Below are 23,490 nucleotides of genomic sequence, written 5' to 3'. Positions count from 1 at the left end.
TGTCATTTGTAACTTGTTTCAAACGCCTTGAGTGAATCAGATGATCTCTATTGATATACGTGTAGAAAAATGAATATTAATATAGTTTTTCATAGCAGCATTCACTTTTCCATAATATTACTATGGTGTTAAAAGCAAATTTTGCATTGGGTTTGCAGAATAACCTAATATGTGGGTATTGCCAGGAAAAAAATGTCTGCACTGTTTAATAAAGACTTTCATGCAAATGCACATGAGTTCAAAAATTATCTTCTTTAATTTTCAAGAACAAATCCAGTAGGTATGCGAGTGCAATGATAGCCATTTTTCTAAACTAACTTTCCATTTAGTGCTAAACCGTCAAACCACCCAACTGGTTTCAAACAGATATGAAACTATTATCAAACCATAAACTTAAACTCGAACTAGTTTTTTATCAATAAATTCGCCCATAAGTACTGCCTGTTTGGGAGGGTAACTGTTGAAATTGACACCCCGAGGAAACCATTGTCAACCGACGCGAAGCGGAGGTTGACAATGGTTTTCGAGGGGTGTCAATTTCAACAGTCACCCTCCCAAACATGCACTATTTATTCTACTATACTGAATGTCTTAATTTTAAAGAGAATTTTACTGCTTTAAAAAAGAAATGAAGTGAATTCTACGACGAATCGTACGCGCATAATTTACGCGCACATAACAATTCGTTGTGTTACCCGTTGCCAAGTGTGTTGCTAACGCTGAGGGTAATAGAACGGATTACCAACTGCGTCTAAACCAATCAGATTTCAGTATTTAACACGAAAGTATAATAAAACGAATTGTTACATGCGCGTTAACTTAATGCGCGTACGGTTCGCCATAGAATTCACGTCATTACCATATAAAAGCAGTTAAGTTTTCGTTAAAATTAAGAAATTCGGGATAATAAAAAAAATAGTGCCTGTTTAGGAGGGTTAAAGTTGAAATTGACCAGTACTAATTTTAAAAGTAGATTGTAGAGATTAAAAGGCATAAGATGTCACAATCTCTTCGACGTGCAAGCGTGCTTAGATGGAATCATATACATTTTCGGAGTACATGTACATGTAACAGAAGAAAAATGACAGAACAGATCGATATTTTAAAACCAACTACACAACAAACTCCTGCATATCCTACAGGATGTTTTCGTATGAAAATTTACGTTTGCAAACAGAATTCTTTCTTCCTTTTGAAAATATTGATTATTATCTCATATGACCATTAAAACTTTTTACTTTCAATTGAAAGTTTCTTCAAAGCTTTTACGACGATATATAAAAGTTCAACAAATGGTTAAAAACATTATAAAAATCATTTAAAGATATTACATTGGGCAGGAAATTTATCAGTTTATAATTAATATGCTAAAATTAGATTTTTGCGCAGACTTCTAGGTTTCGGATTTTTTCAATATTTTTAGGTATCAGATACAAAAGATAATTTATGCTTTCAAAGCATTCTTCAATTGTGTCGTCCATTGTATAGATAGTCTAATTACCAAAAGCAGCAATTACAGATTAAAATCTACTTTTTAGCCGGGCTCTGCTGAAAGCAGAGTCCTGGCTATAGGCAGGCAAATCGCCAATGTTACTATAAATAGCACAACTTCAAAAGTAAACAAAAAACCAAACAGCGTCAAGGTAAAGCTTCCGCTATACCAAATAGTTACACAAAGAGCCACGTTTTGTCAAAAGTGTTGGCATTTTGTTTCTTTTCTTTTTTTTTGAATTTCGAATGAATTGTCTATCTTTTTGAGTTTTCTTATTAATAACGTGTTTTTAAAACATTACTATGCATTTTGGACACATACAATGCGCATGAATTTCCATGAACTTCTTTGCTGCGCGATGAAGAAATGGGGATTGAATATATAATGCTTGTTGCAAAATTCAAGGCATCAATTGTTGAACTTTTTAACTTCTACTAGACAGACATATTTTTTATGTATAGCCGCTTACAAAATTTGGTCGCTCTCTGACGCTTTGCCGACATTAAAAGCATGAGAGAGAGAGAGAGAGAGAGAGAGAGAGAGAGAGAGAGAGAGAGAGAGAGAGATTTTCAGTCTTTACTACACAATATGCATAAAGACACACCAAAAGAGCCCGGCTTTCAGTACTTCGATTCTACCAGTTCTTTTGACGTTTCAATGTTTACTTGCTTACAATAAATCTAAATTTGCCTTTTTCATAGCTATTAATGAAACACGTTTTATAAAAAAAAAATATACATTTTATCGTTTCTCCCCTTTCAAACAGTCACTATAGAGACCTCAAACAGTCACTATAGAGACCTATGAATCACCATACCGTATCCGTCCACAATACGGAAAAGCTTCGGATGAACATATCGGTCCTCACAAAATCAAGCAGTTAATGCCCCGTCCTTTAAAGTCGGAACAAGGCATTTACTATCAAGGTACATTTAAGGTGTACATCATATTGTCAATACCTAAAAACCTTTCTTTGATATATGTAAGCACCGCATCAGCAGTAAGTTTTGGAGGATCCGAGAATAAGATCCGACTTGAAAATATACGAAAGGCTCCAACAAACCTATTGAGGAAAATTAAATGTGACAACGACAAAAGAATTTGCTTTTATTCATGACTACAACAATTTTAGTTCATTTGGTGTAAAAATCTGAAATAACAGAAACAGTGAACATGAGTCAGCATCAATAATTGTCAAACAACCAATAAAAACATTCACAATTTTTATTAGGAACAAACGCTATCAGTTTAGATGCGGGCTGTGTGGATTTTCAAGATGACAGCACATTTTCGTAATACAGGTAAATTATTGATTGCGCATAACTGGTTTACAACAATTATTTCAGACTGCATCATGGGAAACCCCCACCTTTACTGACCATTGGCCAACTTTTTTGTTTTCATGACTGTTTAATATTTTCTGTTAACCAATAAGAGAGCGATTTTTTTTAAGGATCATGATACGAGAACATTCATTCGAGCAGACAATATATGACTAGATGAACTGTCTCTACAAAAGTGTGAAGGAACCAATCAGAATAATGCATGAATTATTCATGAAAACGAGAAAAATTCAGCAAGTTGTCCCATGCTAAATAAGCATGTGCAAGACTGACAGCGAGTTTTAATCGAAGTCTAAACTTGAATGTTTATTTATACTGTACAAATTTGTTCAAACAAAATGAAACTTAAGAATAGGCCAGATGTACAATGTACAGTTAAACAATATCATATCACGTACATGTACTACTCAGAAAAATAGCTTTATACAAATATCATGTATGTGTGGCACATACAATGCAATTGCAGATCTAGAAAATGTCCCATCCCATCCTCTAGATCCATGCATGCAATGATTTTTAACAACAACAAAACCCTTTGATAAGTAAGGAACTGTAATCTCAATACATCATCATAATACATGTACAATATATCAAAATTTTGATATTCAACTGGATATATCAAAACAACCAAAATATTTAAATGGTTAACCATTCCTAATACATGTAATACAAAATTAATAAACACATTTATTTACATGTAACAGAATTTAACAAGAAAAATTGCTCAAGTTTAACAATTAAAAAAATACCTTTCATGATCAGTCAATGATTGCATGTGATAATAAAAAGCAAGAAATTGGTGGAGCATTCATAATGCATAAATTTAAAGTAGTTTTACTAGTAAAAAGAATTGCACAAAATACATGTACTACTAATGCATTATACAAATATGTAGGTATGAATAATCATAAATATATGAAAAACAATTTCTTTTCAAAAGCACTTAGGAATGTACATTTTAAAAAATGACAATATTTACAGAGCTTATTTTAAACCCCAAATAGGTTACATATATCAAAATTAATCTAACATTTTATAAGCATTGCTACAAAGTACATGACCAGAGTTGACATGAAATACTTTTCTACCTGGTAAACAATGCGATATAAATATTGATGTAAAACCAGGCACATTTAATGCTTTAGTATTAAAGCAAAGCTGTCAAAAGAAAGTTATTCAAAGTGCTGCTCATCAATTTCTACAAAAGGGTAGTTGTCAAAGCTTCCTGACTCCAAATACTCAGGATGGCAACAGAATCTGAAAAAGAATGGACAGATGAAGCTCTAGCGCTAGTGCCCCGCCCTGTCTGCCCCGCCCCTTCAAATTTTATCTGCTGAGGCAATGTTTCTGACTATTACAAGAAAAAATGTTCATATTAACTGGTAGAAGAATTAACAATATTAAATGAAAAACATGCATAAAAAAGGAATAAGAAGTGTTGTCATAGAAGCAGCAACTATGTGAGCAAATAATTATAAAAAATATCAAAATAAAATGTCAATATTACACTAATACTATCTATCATTCATTTACATATTATAGATACAATAGCTTTATTTTAATTGCATTAAAGCTTTCTACTTTTACCAGGCAAATTTTATTTAAAAGCAAAAAAAAGAAAAGCGTGTATCAGCTGTGTTTATTGTGCATGATGCAAACCTAAACACAAGCTGGTTATAAGCGGCTCTATTTAAAATATAAATGGAAAAAAAAAATGGGCCTTGTCTATTCTGGATTTTGTTTTATAAAAATTCATGTGATTTAAAATGCATGCACAGACCTAGAAGGAGGGGGTCTGGACGTTCCCTAGTAATTTCAAATTTCTTAAATTTACTTGATATCAAAATTTACCAAAAATATGCCTCTTACCTCCCTGGCAAGCTTAGATATCCATCTGACTCTCCCCTCTCCTCTCCAACCCCCCAACCCCCCACCCCGAAAAAATTCTGGATCTGTGAATATATTGTTAAGTACGTAAAATCTACTCACACATTTAACAAACAAATCACAAGACTGAGAGAGGTATCTTTTTGTTTACCATACCCTGAGAAAAATTTCACTAATATATAGAGAGAAGAAGCAGAATAAGAAGATGATGGACATGTATTCCTAAACAAAATGATGTGCAATACGAAACTTTTTCAACCTTATTTATGCAACCTCAAGTTCTTATGGTTCCAGAATTAACCTAAGAAGAGAAAATATGTTGTCCAAAAAATAAAGACTGGTATAACAGAAACGGTAGCTTTATTCAGCTATTTTTATAGGGATTCAAATCTAGAAAATAGGAATTAAGGACTAAGTCTTATTCTTAGGAAGTATGATATATATATATACATGATGATGTCACACATTTAAAAATAAGAGAGTAATGGTTATTATATTATAATGTAACAAAACACAAAAGCATGCATGTACAAAGCTATGATGTTAATAAACAATTTGTAAATCGTACAGGAATTAACTATACAATAACAACAACAAATACAACTTTCAGGAGTGCACTACTTTGTCTAAATTAGGCTCAATGCAAGCATATATCACACACATGCCCGGAAGAATTTAGTTTAAGATGAGTTAATTGACCCCTTCTCCAGCGCGTCTACACAACACTCAGTTATCAAGATACAAACTGGCTTCTAGATCCGCTGGAGGGAATCCGTCTGGTCAGCGGCTTGCTCTGCTGCTGTGTCTTGGCTTTGGCTGCCTGGGTTTTCTTGTAAGTGGACAGTAGATCCTGCAGCCTCTTTTGCACATTTCCCAGTAGGGGGCGCCTCATGGGGTCACCTTCCCAGCATTCCTGCATCAGGGTCCAGCATTCTTCATCAAACACCGCTAACTTTTCTGGACGTAGTCCTTCATGCAAACAATAAAATCATAAAAATATGCCAACTTCAAAATTGCTGAAGAACAAACATGTAATTTAAGTAATAAGTAATATGTACTATTGATTTTCTCCTCCTAGTTGTTGTTACTTTGTATACATTAGTCATGGTACATAAATATATATGAACTGACCGTATTAGGATTCAGCTTTGGCATATTAGCAAGAGCATGTCGAACTGTAACTCTATAAATTGTAATGCTAAAAAATCTAATTCTGCTCTGGAAACAAGAGGTTCCTTAAATCATGAAATTGCAGAAAATATCTTCTCCCAATGATTGTATGCCATTATGATGAAAGGGTACTAATTTTGTATTGCACTAAAAATTACACATAGGTATACAGTGTATTCATCCCCGAAAAGTGAGAATGTACAGTTCTTCTATATTAATCCTTGATATTACCAAAGTTTTTATTATTGTTTAGCGTACCTTTCTTAACATTCTGCCATAGCTGATCCTTATTGGCGCACTGTTCAAAGGCACCAGGTAGCTTCACGTTTCCAGCGCACACATACCAGAACAAAACCCCAAAGGCATACACGTCTACGCTGCAGTCATACCGTCCCGTGAAGAGCTCCGGGGCCATGTGTATAGGAGTACCCACAATGCTCCCACTCATCATCGCCTCCGGTTTACAGAAACCTAGATCCGTCAACTTGGCACGATTTTCTTTATCCAGCTGAAATAATATTATGGAAGAAATCTATAAACAGTTTTGAATAAGAGGTATGGATTCTTGACTGTTTTTAAACTTAAAAACAATATTTTAAACTCAGCATTACTGGTTACTAATGTACCTACCAACACATTTTTAAGTTTGATGTCACGATGAACTAAGCCTTGACTGTGGAGAAATCGAATCCCCTCCACTACATCAATCGCTACAACAATCCTTCAAGAGAAAAATAAAATAAACTGAATTTTCTATAATCAGGAACAGCCACATATTTTATTTAAATTCCTTGAGAATCTCAAATTGATATTAATATTAACATGGGCTTTGGTCATTTATTTTTATCATTTTCTTTGAAAACCATCCTAGACCCTGCTTGATGGCTCCATAGATGTAACATGACCTTTGACCTTTTATTTTGATATTTACCTTGACAACCAATCCAGACCCTGTTTGATGGCCCCATACAGGTCCTTCTGTAGGCGGTCCATGATGAGTAGAACCGCGGGGGTGCTCCCTCCCCCATACATGTAGTCTATAACTGACCCACGCAGGGCCACGATTCTCTCATGCTGGGGGATATTCCTGTCAATCAAAACCCGACAAAGTATGAAGAGATGTAAAAATAATTCAAGAATATTTAACCTTTTTCATTTTATGATATCTGATGAAAGAGCTGACTCTGACTAAATATAAAGTTCAGAAGCTAAAAACGAATGACTCGTGAAGATTAATTTCTCTTAAATTTATGCAGCTATAATTAGCATTTTATATTTAATACGTGTATGGAAACAGTAGAGAAAGTTATCATAAGGGTGGATTTCCATTGAGCATGGTGCATACACCTTAAAACCATGAGTAAGGACAACAAATTCTTTCACAATGAAATTAATTTATAGTTGTTTGTTCAAATTAAATATTATACAAAAATCAAACTCACTTTGTATAGTAAAACTCTAAAGCCAAGTCATTCCAGTGCTTGTCATCTGGGGGAACAACCGATTTTATGGCACAAGGGGAATACCCTCCCCAGGAATCGCAGGAGTAGACAACTCCATACTGACCTCGCCCTATCTCTCGTCCCATCTGGGGCATGCCTACAAAATTCAAAGTTATTTTGTCACTTATGTCACTTAATACAAGTAAATGATAAGCAATCTACATGGACACATTATCATCATATTACACATATTCATTTTATTCCTTCAAAAAATCAAATCAAATATGTTACATTGAAGGGTTGTTTTTCAGATGATATTTCTTTATTTAAGAAATATAGATACAAGGCCTTTGCCATTACTTCTCTTTAGGTAAATAGAAATGGCACCTCACTTTCTATTCAACGTAAAGTGAACACTTAAAATGGAACTAAGTTTTGTGAAATTGTGCTTCAAAATTCCTTGTCATAGTCAAATATAAAACTTACCGTTCAGTATTACGTCCATCAGTGATGTACTCTCCAGAGCGACCTTGGCTACTCGCGGGGCGTGAACTTTCCGCAGTTTTAGTCGTCCCTCCTCAATACGGTCCAGTCGTCCTGAGTGTTTCTGTTCCAACTGTTTCAGAGCACTCGCAAAGGAATCATGGGACTTATTCAGCCTTTCTTTGATCTGGCTGGATATATTCTTGGCCAATCTGTAAGAAAGTAAAAGTATGAATACATGTATTTACATTTTGTAAATAATGTAATACGAATACCCGTACTTATTGTATACAACTATGAAAATTATTTTTTGATCAAATGGATGTCAAATAAAGCAATTTCATTCACTTATACTCGCTTTGAAAATAGCAGATATAAATGTCACAATCAAGCTCAGAATTCAATCTAGTCAGTTTACCAGCAGTGTTATTGAGAACATTGAGCTGACTAAGATTTTGACCAAGATTTGCACATGCATGCACATATTTTCTAAAATGTTCACATCTCATTGTGAAACACAGTCACTCTGTGCAAACTTTAAGACAAGACTGTAAAAATATTATATAAGGACATGTATAGGTATTAGGGATATGATACAGTAAAGTCTCTTTAGTCAGAAACCTGATGAAATAGAAAACCTAATGCAAGACTAAAGTGCATCAATGGTCTTTGAACGTAACACAAGACTCTTTCTGAGATTCCTAACATGAAATGAGCTAAACAGACCAGCAAATAAAATGTTTGTGGTGGTACTCTTTATCGGGTTACCTGGCCTCACTCAGACTACTCAGCATGTCCGAGGCCGCCTTCCTCTTCCACTCCAAATCTATTTTTGGCTGTGTGCTCCATGGCATTGACTGGACAAGCTGGAAGATTGATTGATTAATAGATTGATTGATTGATTGACAATGACGTAGTGATAGATTGTTATATTGAATACAGTTTATATATGTTTGTCATCATGGCATGGTTTCAACCATGTTAGTTAAGCTAAAAGAAGGCATATGTGATAACAGTGGATGAAAAAATGATAATTACAATGCCAACATCGGATGAAGTTAACGTTATTTTTTTATCAAGGTTAAAAAATTTCACATCAACAAGCATTAATCAAACATTACAGATATTCATTAAACTAATTTCTATTGATTATTACAAAAAATTATTTTAATATTGTAATTTCCCAAAGCATATAATTAGTCTTTTTTTGTTGCATGATCGTGCTGTAAGTTTACAAACCTTAATATTCTATACAGCTAGGTTTTGAAATGTGCAGCTTTGTGATGTCACCATAGCGACTTCACATCAATATAAATCATAAACAAATTATTTTACTTTAGTAATCTTGAAAAGTATTAGTTATATATTTATTATGATAAAGCGATTATAGCCTTTTAATATTGGTCAATACATGTTCTTATGGACACTTAAGAATGAATCAACTGATAACAAAAACCTCGGACTTCATATTCGATTGATATACTCTCATTAGATTTATGAAAAACATGTATTGCTCAAATCAAAGGGTTGTATATAAATGTTTTTGATGAAAAATTAAGCAGATCTGCTTAAAATGATTTGTTAATGCGCTAGCTAGAGTATCCATTAGTACATGTAATTATTAGTATGTATTGATTAGGAAGTGGCATTCTTTTCCAGCTGTTGCCCAAACTTTCTACGTAGCATTAACCTTTAGACATTACAGTCACTAAACATGCATTTTTCTACCTACATGACCATGACACAAATCATTCCAAAAAATAAGAGAAGATTTAATACAAGCACCTGGTTAGTTAGATAGTCAAATTAAGCTACGAGAGGTACTTTTAATTAAGGAAATATTTGGCATTTATTATTTGATGAGGAAATCAATGTACAATAATTGTGTGCATATGCATTATCCAATTCTATATTTTACTGACCTTCATAATCACATTCTATAAAATTAGCATAAAGTTGTTTTTAATTACACAAAAAGAGATGCTGTCACACTGCTTAGGTGCAATTCTAGCAAATGTGAATTTTTTTAACTCCTCATGTATTGTAATCTGCCATATACATGTATTAATGAGATTCTTTTAATCATCATGTTTTAATTACCAGCTAATGGAGAAATAAGTAGTAAAGAAGGCCTTAATCAAAGTACTGAAAGTGCAGAAAGACAATAAAGCGTGTGAATACATTTTATTATTACTTAACTGATAATTATTTTTTTTACCCGAAAGACTATAGAGTGAATATTTCTCATCTAAAACAATGAAGGAATCTGACACTAGCTACTCAGTTTGTAATGCAACACTGTTTACTAATCACAATGCATTGTAAAAACACTGCAGTAAAATGAGCAAAGTCTGCACATTTTATTCTAACTGTACTGTAAACTTGTGTCAATGTAACAGACACAAATATTGCCTTTGCTTAAGTTCGAACCCAGGTCCTCTGGCATGCAAAAACAGCACTCTACCAATCAAGCTAAAGGATTAACCCTCTAGTAGGAGCTAGTAGGAATCCCATATATACCTGACACACACAATTACCTACTCTACTGTAGTAAGGCCAAGACTAGTGAACGCACAAAGAGCAGAGAGAGGCAACAATACTTCAATCCTTTGTTACCTGTTTCATTCGTTCCAGTATAACCCTGATGAAGGAGGAACTGGACTGTAAACTGATTTCCACTTGGTACGCTGCGTTCATGATCTGTATAAAATCAGAGTCAGAAATAGTGGTTACAGTTGGTATCTCATTCTACACAATGACGTCAAGCTATATATCATGAATGGACTCAAATGTTAGAGAGGGAAATTTTCTTCCTGTTATCTGCAACTGTTAACAAGTTAATGTTGATGTATTGATTAAGGTTGCTTGAAAAACCATATTATTTCAAGGATTTATAAATTATTAACATTCTTTAATATGATTTTCCAAAAAGAGATTGATACTAACTCTTAAATATCTTAAATAAATTTTAAGAGTCGTATTTTTTTTTTCAGATAACCTAGAATTTAACGTTGTTTTTGCTACAAGCAAAAGAGTTTAAAATTTGGTCTCATTGAAAGCATTGAGATACAATCTTAACTAATTTCAAATACCAACAAGAAAGGTATGGTAAACTTAATATTATTTCTAACATAAAAAAATATTTTTTGAAATGAAAATAAGCATTTGTTAAGAACTGGGAAATAGAGTAGCTGGGGTGTTAGGGATGATATAATAGTACATTTTTTTTGTATAACCTGTTTGAGGGCCTCACTGGTTGTCCCCGGTGAACCATTGCCGTCTGTCTTGTCAATTCTCTCCAGACTCTCCAGGCATCGCTGAAGGGTACCTATATAGAAACAAATGTGTATTTTTGTTATTCAAGGAAGAAGAGAAAAAAAAGAACCCGGCATGAAATGATGAAAAATTTAATTTGATTTCCAGACAGCATCCTTGGTTTTAAAAAAGTAATACTAGTATGGATATCTCATTTTTTTTTTTACATGTCTTGCAGATAGTTTTCTAAAACACTGAAAAAATTTAGATTTTAATGATCTCCAATCCTCAGCAATGTTCAATAACTCTAAATTATCCAGAATTTTGTTATTCGTAGCATAAATTTTCCTTTATATAGACAAAATTAATTAGTCTTGAAGTGTTAATATTATGCTAAGCCATTCAACAAACTGCTTGGCTTAGTGGTTCCACGGTGATCTACTACATAGAAGTAAACGGGTTCGAGCCACCAATGCACCGGTACTACCAATTTTTTTTCTTCTAAATTTCTTTTTATTTTATTTCATTTATAAAGTTTGAATGAAAAATAGCACTTTTATAATGAAAAAAAAACTTTGAGGCTGAGGATCGGAGAAGCTTAAATATAGCAATTGGTGGTTTTGTATACTTAAAAATTCATTCATTAATTATAAGAACCTTTTCTGTCATTTTACAATTTATATACCGAACCTGATAACTCATTTATCACAACATAGTATAAGGTAATATACCTTTAAATAATAAATCAACCCATCAAACATGAACCTAAGTTAAATTGAGAAGTAAAAAACTCCTTATAACTTGAAAGTTTTGTAGAGATGACATTAGAAATAATTGGGTAGGTACATCAGGAGAGAGGAATTTACAGTACATGGATTTTAAAAAAAATTTCAAGGGTCATATTTCAGTTTTCTGTGCCCCATTTATTTTTACAGAGAAAATGCTATTATCATCAGATCTCATCTTTTTATCCAAGTCTAGCTATAGTCCACTGACTCAGACACTACAAAGCCATCAACCTTAATTTATCAAACTGTTGATGGTAAATAACTGCTGATGATCAGTCACAGAGATATAGTTATACCAAGGTTACCGCTGATAAACTATATGAACTAAATATGAACTAATCGAGTTGACATTTATAACACAATGATCAAAATTTATCAAAGTCTGATCTATAACTGATAACGGTACGATAGGGTAGAGCCAATGGCTGATCTGCTCTAAGGGGGCTTGTATCTGTTTGATAAAGATTTATCTTGTTCCGTATCTTTATTTAGAAATTTTATTTTGTCGCATTACATTTATTTCATCATATTTATAGCTATTATTTTACATGTATTCAGTATATTTAAATCTAGGCTCTTATGTCATGTAAACAAGTTACAAGAAAAGATAAATTTAGAAACTTACGAAAATAAAAACCAGATGGCTACAATGTGAAACTAATCTAGGTTAACAGGAAAACAACCCTTGCTCTAAGTTGTCTGTTCAGAAGACAAAATGCCGATGACCAAGAACATGGTGAAAGTGAGGTCAGCAATCTAGTGATAGCTGGTCACATACAACTTTTAATGCCACACAATTTAGAACATTTATAAAAAGAGGCTGGATCAATGCCAGTCAAAAAATTATCCATCATGCACTACTATATAGCAAAGAAAAAGTCCAAAAATTGAATGAGTTTCCTGTATATTACGTGTAATACAGAGCTCTTCTTCTTCAGGAAATTAATACAGTCTAAAAATGGCCACAGTCATCCAGCTCAATATTTATTAACTGTAACAGCAGTTTTAGAAAAAAAATCCAGAAGCTAGACCTTTTTGATGCATTGTGAACTGGTGCATTCATCTTCTTTTCCTGACTATATTGCAACAATTTACAGAGAAGTTCAAGTACATGTACTTCCATTTTAAATTCCTAGATGTACAGCACGGCCATTTAATTTATGTACCTACCTTTTAGTTTGGTGCATGGATATAGAGAATTGGTTTTACAATTGGAGGGTAGCAAATTTGAGCATGATGTTCTGGCCAATCCAGAATAAGAGATAAATTACAACATTTCATAGATCCAGTTGTTACATGTAAAAGGTTAATCATCAAATTGAAAACCCTAATGAGGTAGTATACATCATTTAGATGTATGCAATCATAATGCCTTGATATTGCAAAAATAACAATTTGAAAAAAATCTGTTCAAATAAAATAGTACAATATTCCCAAAAAAGTGGGTCAGATTTAATGTCAAACTTAGGAATTTAACTGAGGAAATCTCTCATTTTTAAACAAAATGAATTTAATTTGGGTTTTTTTAACTGCAAACGGAAGAATGACATAAACCCTTTATCCTCTGACAAACAAAACAATTCTGTAAACACTTGGTGAAAAATCTTATGACCTCATATGCACGGTTATCAGTACTGCCTGATAGCAGTCTATAAATGATCACTTTAAACTCTACGCTTTTTTATTTTATCAATGATACGTCATTGTAGTTATAGACCAGCTTATATTGACAGAGCCAGAGATCAAACATTCAGAGTCAAAAATGTTTGGTGGAAATGAACCCATGGAGATATTTCTTAATAATCCATCATTTCTAATTGATGCAAACAAAATTCTAATTTATTTAAAACATCAGCAGTTCAATTAAGGCATCCAAGTAATTTGTGAAAGTGTTCACTGAGATTGATGAACTTAATATCGGTTAATATTTTTCACATTACAAAAATTTCTATCTATAGAAAAATCAGTCATTTATATTTGTTGGGGCCAAATTTTGTTGCAGGTATTAGTGGATTAACTTTTAAGAATAATGAAAAAAAAAAAAAATTTTGTTATTCAATGATGATGTCAATTCAATGGTAATAGTCACCAAACTGTAAACTTAACAACTATTCTCAGATTATGGTTTTGGGCCTGGTCAGCAAGTAGATGGCCATGAATGAGTTCACATAAGTACCTGTATAGGACTCGCGTAAGATGTCGATGGACTCGAGCAGTTTATTGGCCACTGCCTGGTTCAGGGCCCCAAGAACCAGTTCTTGAATTTGGTACGTACAGATCTTCAGACCTTTCTGGGTCAGGATTTCTCCTTCTTCATTGAAATCTACACCTACAAAATATTGCAGCAATTGTTAATCATCTAGATAGGTACAAATTAAGTCGCATCTTCTTTTGAATTGTTCTTTTTGAACTTGTCAATGTGTCTGCTCTTCTAATTTATTTTCCAGATTAAGATAAATGTGAGTTTTGAATTTGCTAGACATATTGTATTCAATAAACATTGTTAATATCACATGGCAAGCTGGAAATTAAGTTAACATGGTTATTGAGAAAACATAATCATCTCGCTAAAAATCATTTTTGACAATTGCCCTTTTCATATTTATTTTATTGCATGAAATTTCAAGCAATGAATAACTAATTTGAGTTATTTCTTCAAAATTATCACATTGACAATGTACTGCAACAAAATTTGAAGGTTTATGAAAATTTTTAATTTTTTACTTGTATATTGTGATAGTAATGATGTAAAGGTATTCTATTATATATTTTAAATCTACCTGTGTTTTGTGGTATTGACCATGTAAAGCTATTTTATATGTATATTTTAATGCTTCTGAAGATGTCATACTGTGTACCTAGAAACTCGTATTCCTCCGCCTTTTGAATCAGTTGATCCTTCATATCACCTATTGTCTCTGCAATCATTTTTCTGATTTCGTCGCCTTTTTTTGATGCCATCTCCATTAGCTGCTTAAAGAGTTCATTTTCCTTTTCTCTGGCAAATTCCAGCTTCTTTGGTGTAATTAGCATATCCCTTGCCATGTCAAAGGCTGAGATAATGAACATGTTGAGGCAGCGAGCATGGGAATTATTCAAAACCGTGGAAGAATTCACCAAGTACCTCTGTAGAATTTGCTGTAGAAACTGTAAAAACTTCTGAGGGAAGAGTTCAAAATTCTCTACAAGTTCACTGTCAACCTCATAATAGTCTGACACAATACAATGCTGAATGCTGCGCACACCAGGTGAATCATTCAAGTATCCTATTTTACAGAGTTGTCGAAACACATCAGAGTTTGAAAGGACTTTTGTCAAGATTTCTTTTGGCACACTAGTATAACTAGAGTCGGGCATGACCTTATAAACAGGTTCATCAACACTAGGACTTAGATGACTCTCTTTCTCATGTATTACTTCCCTTTGTAGCCTCTTTTGAATATCCTCTTGACTAGTTGGGGCGCCATCTGGGGGATCTAAGTCCATGTTTTTCTGGCCAGGGGGAGGAACTCTTACAAAGCACACAGCTTGATAGTGGCTGACATTGGAAAGTTCTCTTAATAACTGAAGATCCTAAAATATTCAATATAGTGTCAAAATATAAAATCAATTTATCAAGTATGTAAACCAAAGGTACCAATGTATTCTAGATTTTTACAATACAAATTTTATTCAGTTATAAACCCCTTAACAATTTCTGCAGTACTGCTCTCTTGAAGGGCAAATGACATAGTTTGTGGAAATATGACGTAATGGCTATTTAGTGTTTCATTTACATCATCAATACCATCTACCAACTAAATCTTCCTCAAATTAGCTATATTTCCCCTGAAAGATCAGCACCATAGTTACCATGAAGGATTCATAGGAAGTGATGCTGTTTGTAGTTACTTTATTGATTAAAGTACTTCACCTTTTCTGGCAGGACTTCATCTTCATAACAGTAGATGAGTATGGGCGAGACTTCCTGCACACAGTCCGTGTACACCTTCCTTATATCACAGTTGGGGGAGGAGGGTGATACTATCACCCTGGCTCCGTGTCGAAGGAGCACGTGGTTCAAATTCACCTCCAGCACAGCGAGACCGAGGGCAGGGTCCCCGACCTCATTGTCATTTATTTCCAGGTCTTTCCGCGGAATCGTTTTCCACGGTCCTTTATACGACTCCAAGTTGTCCACAAGGTCGTAATCGTCCGGTAACTGGAGACTAACGGATAAATTGTGTCCATGTTTGAATCGCACTGAGCGGTAGTTGCCATTTTTTTCTGATTCGCTGAACTCCAGGGGAAACAAGTTTCTGTTGAAGATTTCATTGATGAGTCGGGCTTTTGTATAGATGTTCTGACCCAGTATCACAATCCCAGGGGGTTTGGTTGCCGTTGACAACACTTCCTCTTCCTCTTCTTGGAGAAGTTCCACCATGAACAGTTGTCCTATAGGGAATATCAAAACTTATGACTTCACACTTTAATCAGGCAATACCTAGTTATTAATTTCAGTATCAAGAAACCATATATGTCCATGTTTTTTCAGTAGAATCTTTGTATATTCAATATTTCTGGACAATGATAAAATCAAATGTGCGTGCATTGGTGGTGGTGGGGGGGGGGGGGGGGGTCATATTATATTTGACCTTGAATAACAATTCATTTTTGTATAACCTTAAAATTTTAAAGACTTTTTAATTGGTAAAAAAAAAATTCACACCAAAATTTACAATTAAGAACTTTTAAAGAAATATCTGGCCTCTTCCCCAACAATAATAAATAGAGAATTGAAATGTTTGTTGACATATAAACCATTATGATTTGACAGAATTGTATTCATCTCAATTCAAAAGAAGTGTATAATATCAACTGTTTAAAAAAAAACCAACAACCTGGTAACATTAATTTTTAGTGACTTCATGTATAACCATTCCACACAATACATAAATGGATGCTTCAAATTCACCTACATTAGAATTATACTTCAGTCTTGTGTTTACATACTGTCTGGTACATCAACGTTGACTATTGAATATATTTAATGACACTTCTGAGTATACTTTAATAAAAATAATAAATACCAACATAAAAAAAAAGTACTTGAAAAACAGATATTATCAATTAACACAAATGTTGGGATTTCCGTAACATGCCTATGAGAGCAGATAAAATGCATGGGTGTAAAACATTTTCATTATCAATTATGCAATTTCTTCACTATTAGTTCCTGTTATATATGCAAAGTAATATTGGCTATCAACCCAGACATGGAATGTTTCAGTAAGAACAATAAATATATAGATATAAGTTTTATGGGGTACTGTTCTTAGAAAACCATTTTAACAAGAGTTTAGACTTGAAGTAGTTGTGTCAAACAGTATTGTGACATATGCCTGTCTTTTTCATTGTAGGCCACTCAGTAATGGCTTTTTGAAATTAAAATAATTTGTCTGGCTATTGAGCTAGAACTACGCAATTGGTGCATATTTCGCTTAAATCCAGCGTCATTTTTAACTTGTTTTGACTCAAAAAATAGAAAGCCATGTCCTACCGAAAGTCCAAGGTCTTGTTGAAATTGTTCTATTATCATACTTTCTATAAGTCTTGATTCAATACTTGTGAAAAAAAAATTTCCAGTCATTTCAATCTGCAAAATGTTCAATCCTATGTACGACCCAACAACTCTGTCCCCTCAGTTACCTTTAAGCACTGATCATTATGATTCATTTACTTTAAAAAATCAGCAGGCCATGAAAATCTTGCAAAGAATCTCTCTCTCTCTCTCTCTTTCTCTCTCTCTCTTTAAATAATTTTTAATATTAATAAAAAAAATTAATAAGGAGTACAATAAGTTAAATCTTTTGTTAAAATGATATCTGTCATGCATAAATCCTACGGAATTTAAAAAAAAATGAATAAGCTCTTGCCACTCAGGGTTATTTAGAGATAGCTATGCGACCTTAGGTCACCTGATATGGTTATTAGGAGCCTTGAGTCACAAGACTATAGGAACTACAAAGGCGAGTGTGATTCGTACAAGGTCGGCTTCAGTCGTACAGAAATATATTGCTACATTCGTCTATGTCACGCATGGTTTATATCAGGAAATTGCTGAGAAAAAAATCATTAAAAAGTAAAACGTCATACTGATAAAAGAGTTGTAATGCCAAGTTTATGAATTTGAACATGTCATTATTTTAGCTCTGTTTTTCCACATAATCTTAAACAGGTAAAGTGGTTGATATGAGCCTGAATTGCCATTTAAATGATGTTCAAGAAAATATGTTTCATGTTGTTCATTTTTTAGTACTTAGAGTACCAGTACATGTTTTAAAAAATCTCATCAAAGATCAAATAAAATCAGATTATAATTAAGTACATTTAATGATTAATTTAAAAAACTCCCTAAAACCACTTAGTTATACCAAAAAAAATCACATATATCATTAATAAATAGATGTTAGTACATTTCTTGATGATTCTGACCAACTGAAACCGGACCTGTGTACTAACTTGCACTTGAGTTGAATGACCTTCAACTATTAAGTCATATGTTTCAATTTTAAACAGAGACCCCATGGTGTCGGGTCAAGTCTTGTTTATTTCAATCACATGTCAAGCATATCTTTCTTGTGACACGTTTGCAAATGGAAATGAAGAAGACATATTTTTCAGCTAAAAAACCAATTTTTCTAGTAGGAGAAATGTCACAACAAAATGTCTTTGAATAGATTATTAAAGTTTTTTTTTTTAAATATCTGCATTGAAAGACATACATGAGCTAAAATTGTAGATCTTTAGAGTTTCAAAGTATACAAATATATATAAATGTTTGAGGGCTTCTTTTCAGAGTGGTCAGGAATGACAATAAAATTTTGATTTTATTCATGTAGCATGTGTCATGGTGCGTAATTTTGAGTAACGTGTTTTAGAGTTAACTCATGCCAGATGACAATTAATTAGCGAGGGTCAGTCTGCTCTCCTTATTATCCCCAATTAGTCAATGTAATTGTTCTGAGTAATTATCATGAGTACTGTGCCTCACTTTCATTATCTTTTAGAATATAAATACAGTTAGAAATTTATTCAATTCAGTCAGAAACTTTTGGCCGCTACCTCATGTTGCTTATGTCTTCATACTGACTATCTAGTTACTGTCCACCAGTCCGTCAGTAGACTAAGCAACATTGAGCTGAATTCAAACCTGACTCATTTGGCTTTACAAGAAATAATTATTTTTATCCTGTTCTATTTTGACTTTATTTTATTTGATTATTGTTGATATTTTATAAAATCACTTGATCAATAAATTGTGAAACCTGCCTTCGAGTTATAGCTCTATGCATATTCGACTTAGAGGTCAATTTAAGCCTATTGACTAGGCTGACCCCCTGTCTCTTGGGTTGGGCCTATACAAGTTAATTCCCCTTACTCTTTAGTGCCCTTTCCCCTCGGTGACAGATGTGGTGGAGAATCCGGGTATGCATAGTTGCTTTATACTATAGCTAGAAGGCACAGTCAATAGGCAGGATAGTTTTAGTCTATAAAGATACTTCGATGATTGAGATGAATTAGAGCCAGACCTGTCCAAAGGGGAGTCACATACTACTGAAAGATAAGTACAACTTTGTTGATATTCTTCCACTTTCAATTGTGTAAGAAACAAAAATGTACACTTTGTATAGATAATTCAAGTTCATTTCATCTCTGACTTCTATGTTAATTGCTTACAAATTTGTAAATGACATGCAAATTCTAGTCCATCTTGGCTTCCATGATACTGACTACTCTCTTATAGTTTCAGACTAGCTCTAAACTTGAAGTCAGTCATGGGACGAAGAAAGGTTTCCCAGGGATGGTTATGTCAGAAGAGGAGATGTTCTCAACTTTCCTGCATGACCCAAGGGACACCCGAATTACAGTTCACTGCAGCCATGGAGAGGAACTTTGTCGAAGCCAAACTGCAGAATACACCCATCAAGTGCTTGGTTGACAGTGGAGCTTCCATTAGCTGTATAAGTAAACATCAATTACAGCGATTACAATATAATGGAGACATACAAGAATCCTCCATAACTAGTGCTGTCGGTGACTCGGTGGAGAAGTCAATCCTTTTCTTGGAGAAGTTATGCTGGAAGTAACTGTGCATCCCTCAATGATTATAAAAATTCATGTCAACGTGGAACTTTTGATATAATATCATGTTTATTGTTTGTGTAATGTAATTCTAATTATGCCTGACCAATTGCAAAGAAATTCATCTGCTTTAACTTCATTCTACTCTTGTAAAATACACTTTTTTAAAAGTACACAGTAGATCTAAGAAATAGTATGAGTGCACACATAAAGTAACAAAGAATGAATTTAGTACACATGTGTTTGTGCCTGTGTATCTGTGATTTCAGGGGTGTGTTCAAAGGGGGGAAAGGGGGACCAGCAGAAGGAAGGAAACTAGATGAATTATCAGTCAGGGTGTACATACATATAGCAGGCCCCTCTAACACTGAACAGTGTCTCTCTATACAGCACTTAACAATTTATCTTAATATCCTTGACCTTCTCTTGTATCTACGAAGTGTGCCCTCTACTTATTGTCCAAGGATAGAGAAAACAGACTGATGTGTACTGACAGTAATGGATAATTATACTGCAATTTATCAAGTTGTACATGTACCAGTAATTTGTGATCCGTGGCCTTCACATTTTTGTCATAAGTATATATACTAGTTGCCTTAGTTCATATATTAAGGATCTATTGTTTAGACAAGGAAGACCGATTCAACAACACTGTACTGCATAGATAACACTTTTTATAGACGAAACAAAGCACCCTTTTCCTGTCAATCATAAGAAATTTAAACACAACCTGACCAAACTAGTCCCCACTGACCAAATGACACAGAATGTACTAGATGGCACTTAATGAGTCAATCATAAGAAAACAAAATACAACCTAACCAGTCCCCACTGATTAAATGATGCGGTACTTTTAGTTGGCAATTATCTAACAAAATCAATTAATGAAAAAATGTGGTTTGATCTTAGAGTAAGACTGATCTACTTTAGCTGGTACATGCACCTGTTGATTAATTGGGACAAAAGTCAACCTTAATCAGTGACAGACTTCCTTGTTTTTGGAAGCTTTATCCAGCAAGTTTAAAATTAACTCAAACTAAAACACATAAAACAAAAATTGATGAAAAACCAACTTGGACATATTGAGATATTGTTGGAAGTATAGACAAAAGAAAAGAAACCTAGTCACCTCCAGTATAAGAGACCATACCGTATATCCCGTAATTTTCACGATGATCTAATTTTCACTTTTTTGCGACCTCTTTTATATTGCAAAATATTCAATGCGCAAAAATTATATCCAGTATTTTTTGTTATAAAGATAATAAGAGAAATTTTTAAACTGCAAAAAACTCCTAAATTAAAAAAATCTCCATGTTTGCAAATTCTGAAATGCGAAAAAGAAACAAATACACCATTATATCTTATATTTCATGGTGTGTATTTCAAGCAACTAACAAGTTTCATACAGTTAAATTAATATTCATTTTTAATCATATTAAATCTGTCAAAGACTGTTCATAAATCATTAAGGGCCTTTAATATCGGTGCTATAATTTCCACCATTAACCTTATGACAACCACAATTAGTAATTAACCCATGTAATTGCAACCTGCCTGATTTATGATGTAGACAGAACTGTGCATGCCATCTGGTGACTTAAATTGATATGGTGACTTAAAATGATATGGACGCAGTAATAATTTCCAATTTCCAGAATGCTATATCAGCAAGTGCGAGTACTACAAAGTCTTATAACCCAGCTCAAGAAAACAAATGTTTTACAAGATTGATAAATGAGGATAAGTGCGAACACACAGAAATTTTCCTAATAAGGGGTGTGAGGGATGAGTTTAGTTTTTAAGGGGGGGGGGGGTGTCAAAGGCCTCTGCACATAGAGGAGTGCAGTTTTGAAAATTAATCATCTGCATAAAAAAACTGTATGATATTTAGGGCAATATATTGCCAATGGATACATGTCATTGAAAACATCTTTATCAATACACTGTACACATGGAACTGGTAGACAGATTCTTGTACTTAATCTACTTATGTGCTGCATCAATAATCATCATTCAGCATTTCAAGGACAAAAATTCCTAATCCCCGTCTATCTATGTTTACAATGTACATTTATATTAATTAAATCATGAGGTGCTTAAGTTTTCTTCACAATAATTAATTTCTTTTTGTATATGGCATCTACTTGCCAGGGTTTAACAAGTTGAAGGTTTATATCAAACTATGGAGTGTCCCATGAAAATTGGGTGTATCTGTAGACTCACTAGGCTGGAACATACATGATATCGAGCTTGGAGCCTTATAACAAGATAGGCAACTCTCTGACTAATATTTTAAAAAAAATAGAGTTACTTTTATCGAATATCTTTCTCTCAAAGACATAATTTTGTAATAAGACGCCAACTGTATTGTTGCACCATAAGGAGTTTTTTTTTGCCCTTTGAATCCCAAGTACAACCTAATTAGGGAACAATGGCAACAAGTGGATGAAATTACATGTAATGAACATGTTCATAAGTGGCATGAAAGGGTGAAAAGGAAAAAAAGTAAGGGACTATCTAATTGAAATTAACAATCAACCATTATTTAGATGTATGTCAAATAGGAGCTAGTGCATTGTTGCAATTCCACTAAAAATTTTTCGAATAATTTCCTTCTATGCATTAGATTTAACAAACCCTATGAATTTTAAGAGCTCTCAGTCTCTCTCTCTCTCTCTCATAAAAAAAAACTATCCACTGATAAATACTATAGAATTTTTGTGTCATCTTGAGAGAAATTAACCTACTTAATTAATATCAACCCTGTAAAGACAATAAAATTATCCCTGATCAGATTTATGATACACACTGTTGTTGATACAAGTGAGTCAAAATATCTGGACATTAGAATATCATGGGAAAATCCTATTTATAGTTTGAGACTTTGAGTATTTTAAAAAACAATGGGCATTGAAATCAATGTTTTATCAAATACAATCTACAATGCACTGAATATTTATTTCTATAAAATCTTATCAATAATGTATTTGCAAGTTTCATATACCATGAATTTCAACAAAAAGAAATTTGTCAGAAATGAAAGAACGGCTAATTTTTGGAACATTTCTGTTTTAGAAAGTTAATGCAACTGAAAAGAAAGTAAGTTCAGCACTCACCCACTTCTTGTTTCCCATCCTCGTTAATGTCGTCAAAACATCGCTTAGTGTCAGTAAGAATGGTCCGCAGGCGCTTGGAACAGGTACAAAAACGATTTAGTTCCGCAGGAATATTCGCCATCATCTTCATAGGCACTAAATCTCCAAAGGTAATACAGGAAATTGTTCATGGCATACTCCCGTGTGAAGATCTCATATCCACACACAAAATGGAACACGAGTTACCGTTCTTTACCGATAGGCCAACCAAGAATCATTTTTCGCTTTACATGCCCTGGTAGTTTTTTTTTTATGAATCCTGATAACTGAAATACATGCTCATTGATGTTACAGTTGTGACATTCTTCGTCTTCTTCTTTGTTTCAAGTATATCAAAAAGTTTCCTTG

General features: G+C 33.5%; 1 protein-coding gene across 1 annotated transcript; it reads right to left on the bottom strand.

The window, feature by feature from the left end:
- Positions 1 to 2,585: 2,585 nt before the first annotated feature.
- Positions 2,586 to 23,333, bottom strand: LOC128159259 (dual serine/threonine and tyrosine protein kinase-like). Its single transcript, XM_052822321.1, has 15 exons — positions 23,104 to 23,333; positions 15,774 to 16,294; positions 14,719 to 15,433; positions 14,037 to 14,189; positions 11,054 to 11,145; positions 10,434 to 10,517; positions 9,740 to 9,754; positions 8,586 to 8,683; positions 7,821 to 8,029; positions 7,335 to 7,491; positions 6,824 to 6,979; positions 6,523 to 6,613; positions 6,151 to 6,400; positions 5,469 to 5,691; positions 2,586 to 4,092 (listed from the first exon to the last, which is right to left on the bottom strand). The coding sequence occupies exons 1-15, from the start codon at positions 23,231 to 23,233 to the stop codon at positions 4,008 to 4,010; spliced, it is 2,979 nt and encodes a 992-aa protein (XP_052678281.1). The 5' UTR covers positions 23,234 to 23,333; the 3' UTR covers positions 2,586 to 4,007.
- Between the last annotated feature and the right edge of the window lie 157 nt (positions 23,334 to 23,490).

This window comes from Crassostrea angulata, chromosome 8, assembly GCF_025612915.1.
Source record: "Crassostrea angulata isolate pt1a10 chromosome 8, ASM2561291v2, whole genome shotgun sequence".
NCBI lineage: Eukaryota > Metazoa > Mollusca > Bivalvia > Ostreida > Ostreidae > Magallana > Magallana angulata.
The sequence above is the reverse complement of the archived record's forward strand: the minus strand, read 5'-3'. Positions and strand labels throughout refer to the sequence as shown.

Bases quoted from the DNA above. Each gene is read 5' to 3' on its own strand.
- LOC128159259 (XM_052822321.1), bottom strand. From the start codon at position 23,233: ATGAAGATGATGGCGAATATTCCTGCGGAACTAAATCGTTTTTGTACC. The intron at 7,492-7,820 runs GTAAGTTTTATA...TGAATTTTGTAG, and splicing joins GATGGACGTAATACTGAACG to GCATGCCCCAGATGGGACGA. The intron at 5,692-6,150 runs GTACGCTAAACA...GTTTGCATGAAG, and splicing joins ATGGCAGAATGTTAAGAAAG to GACTACGTCCAGAAAAGTTA.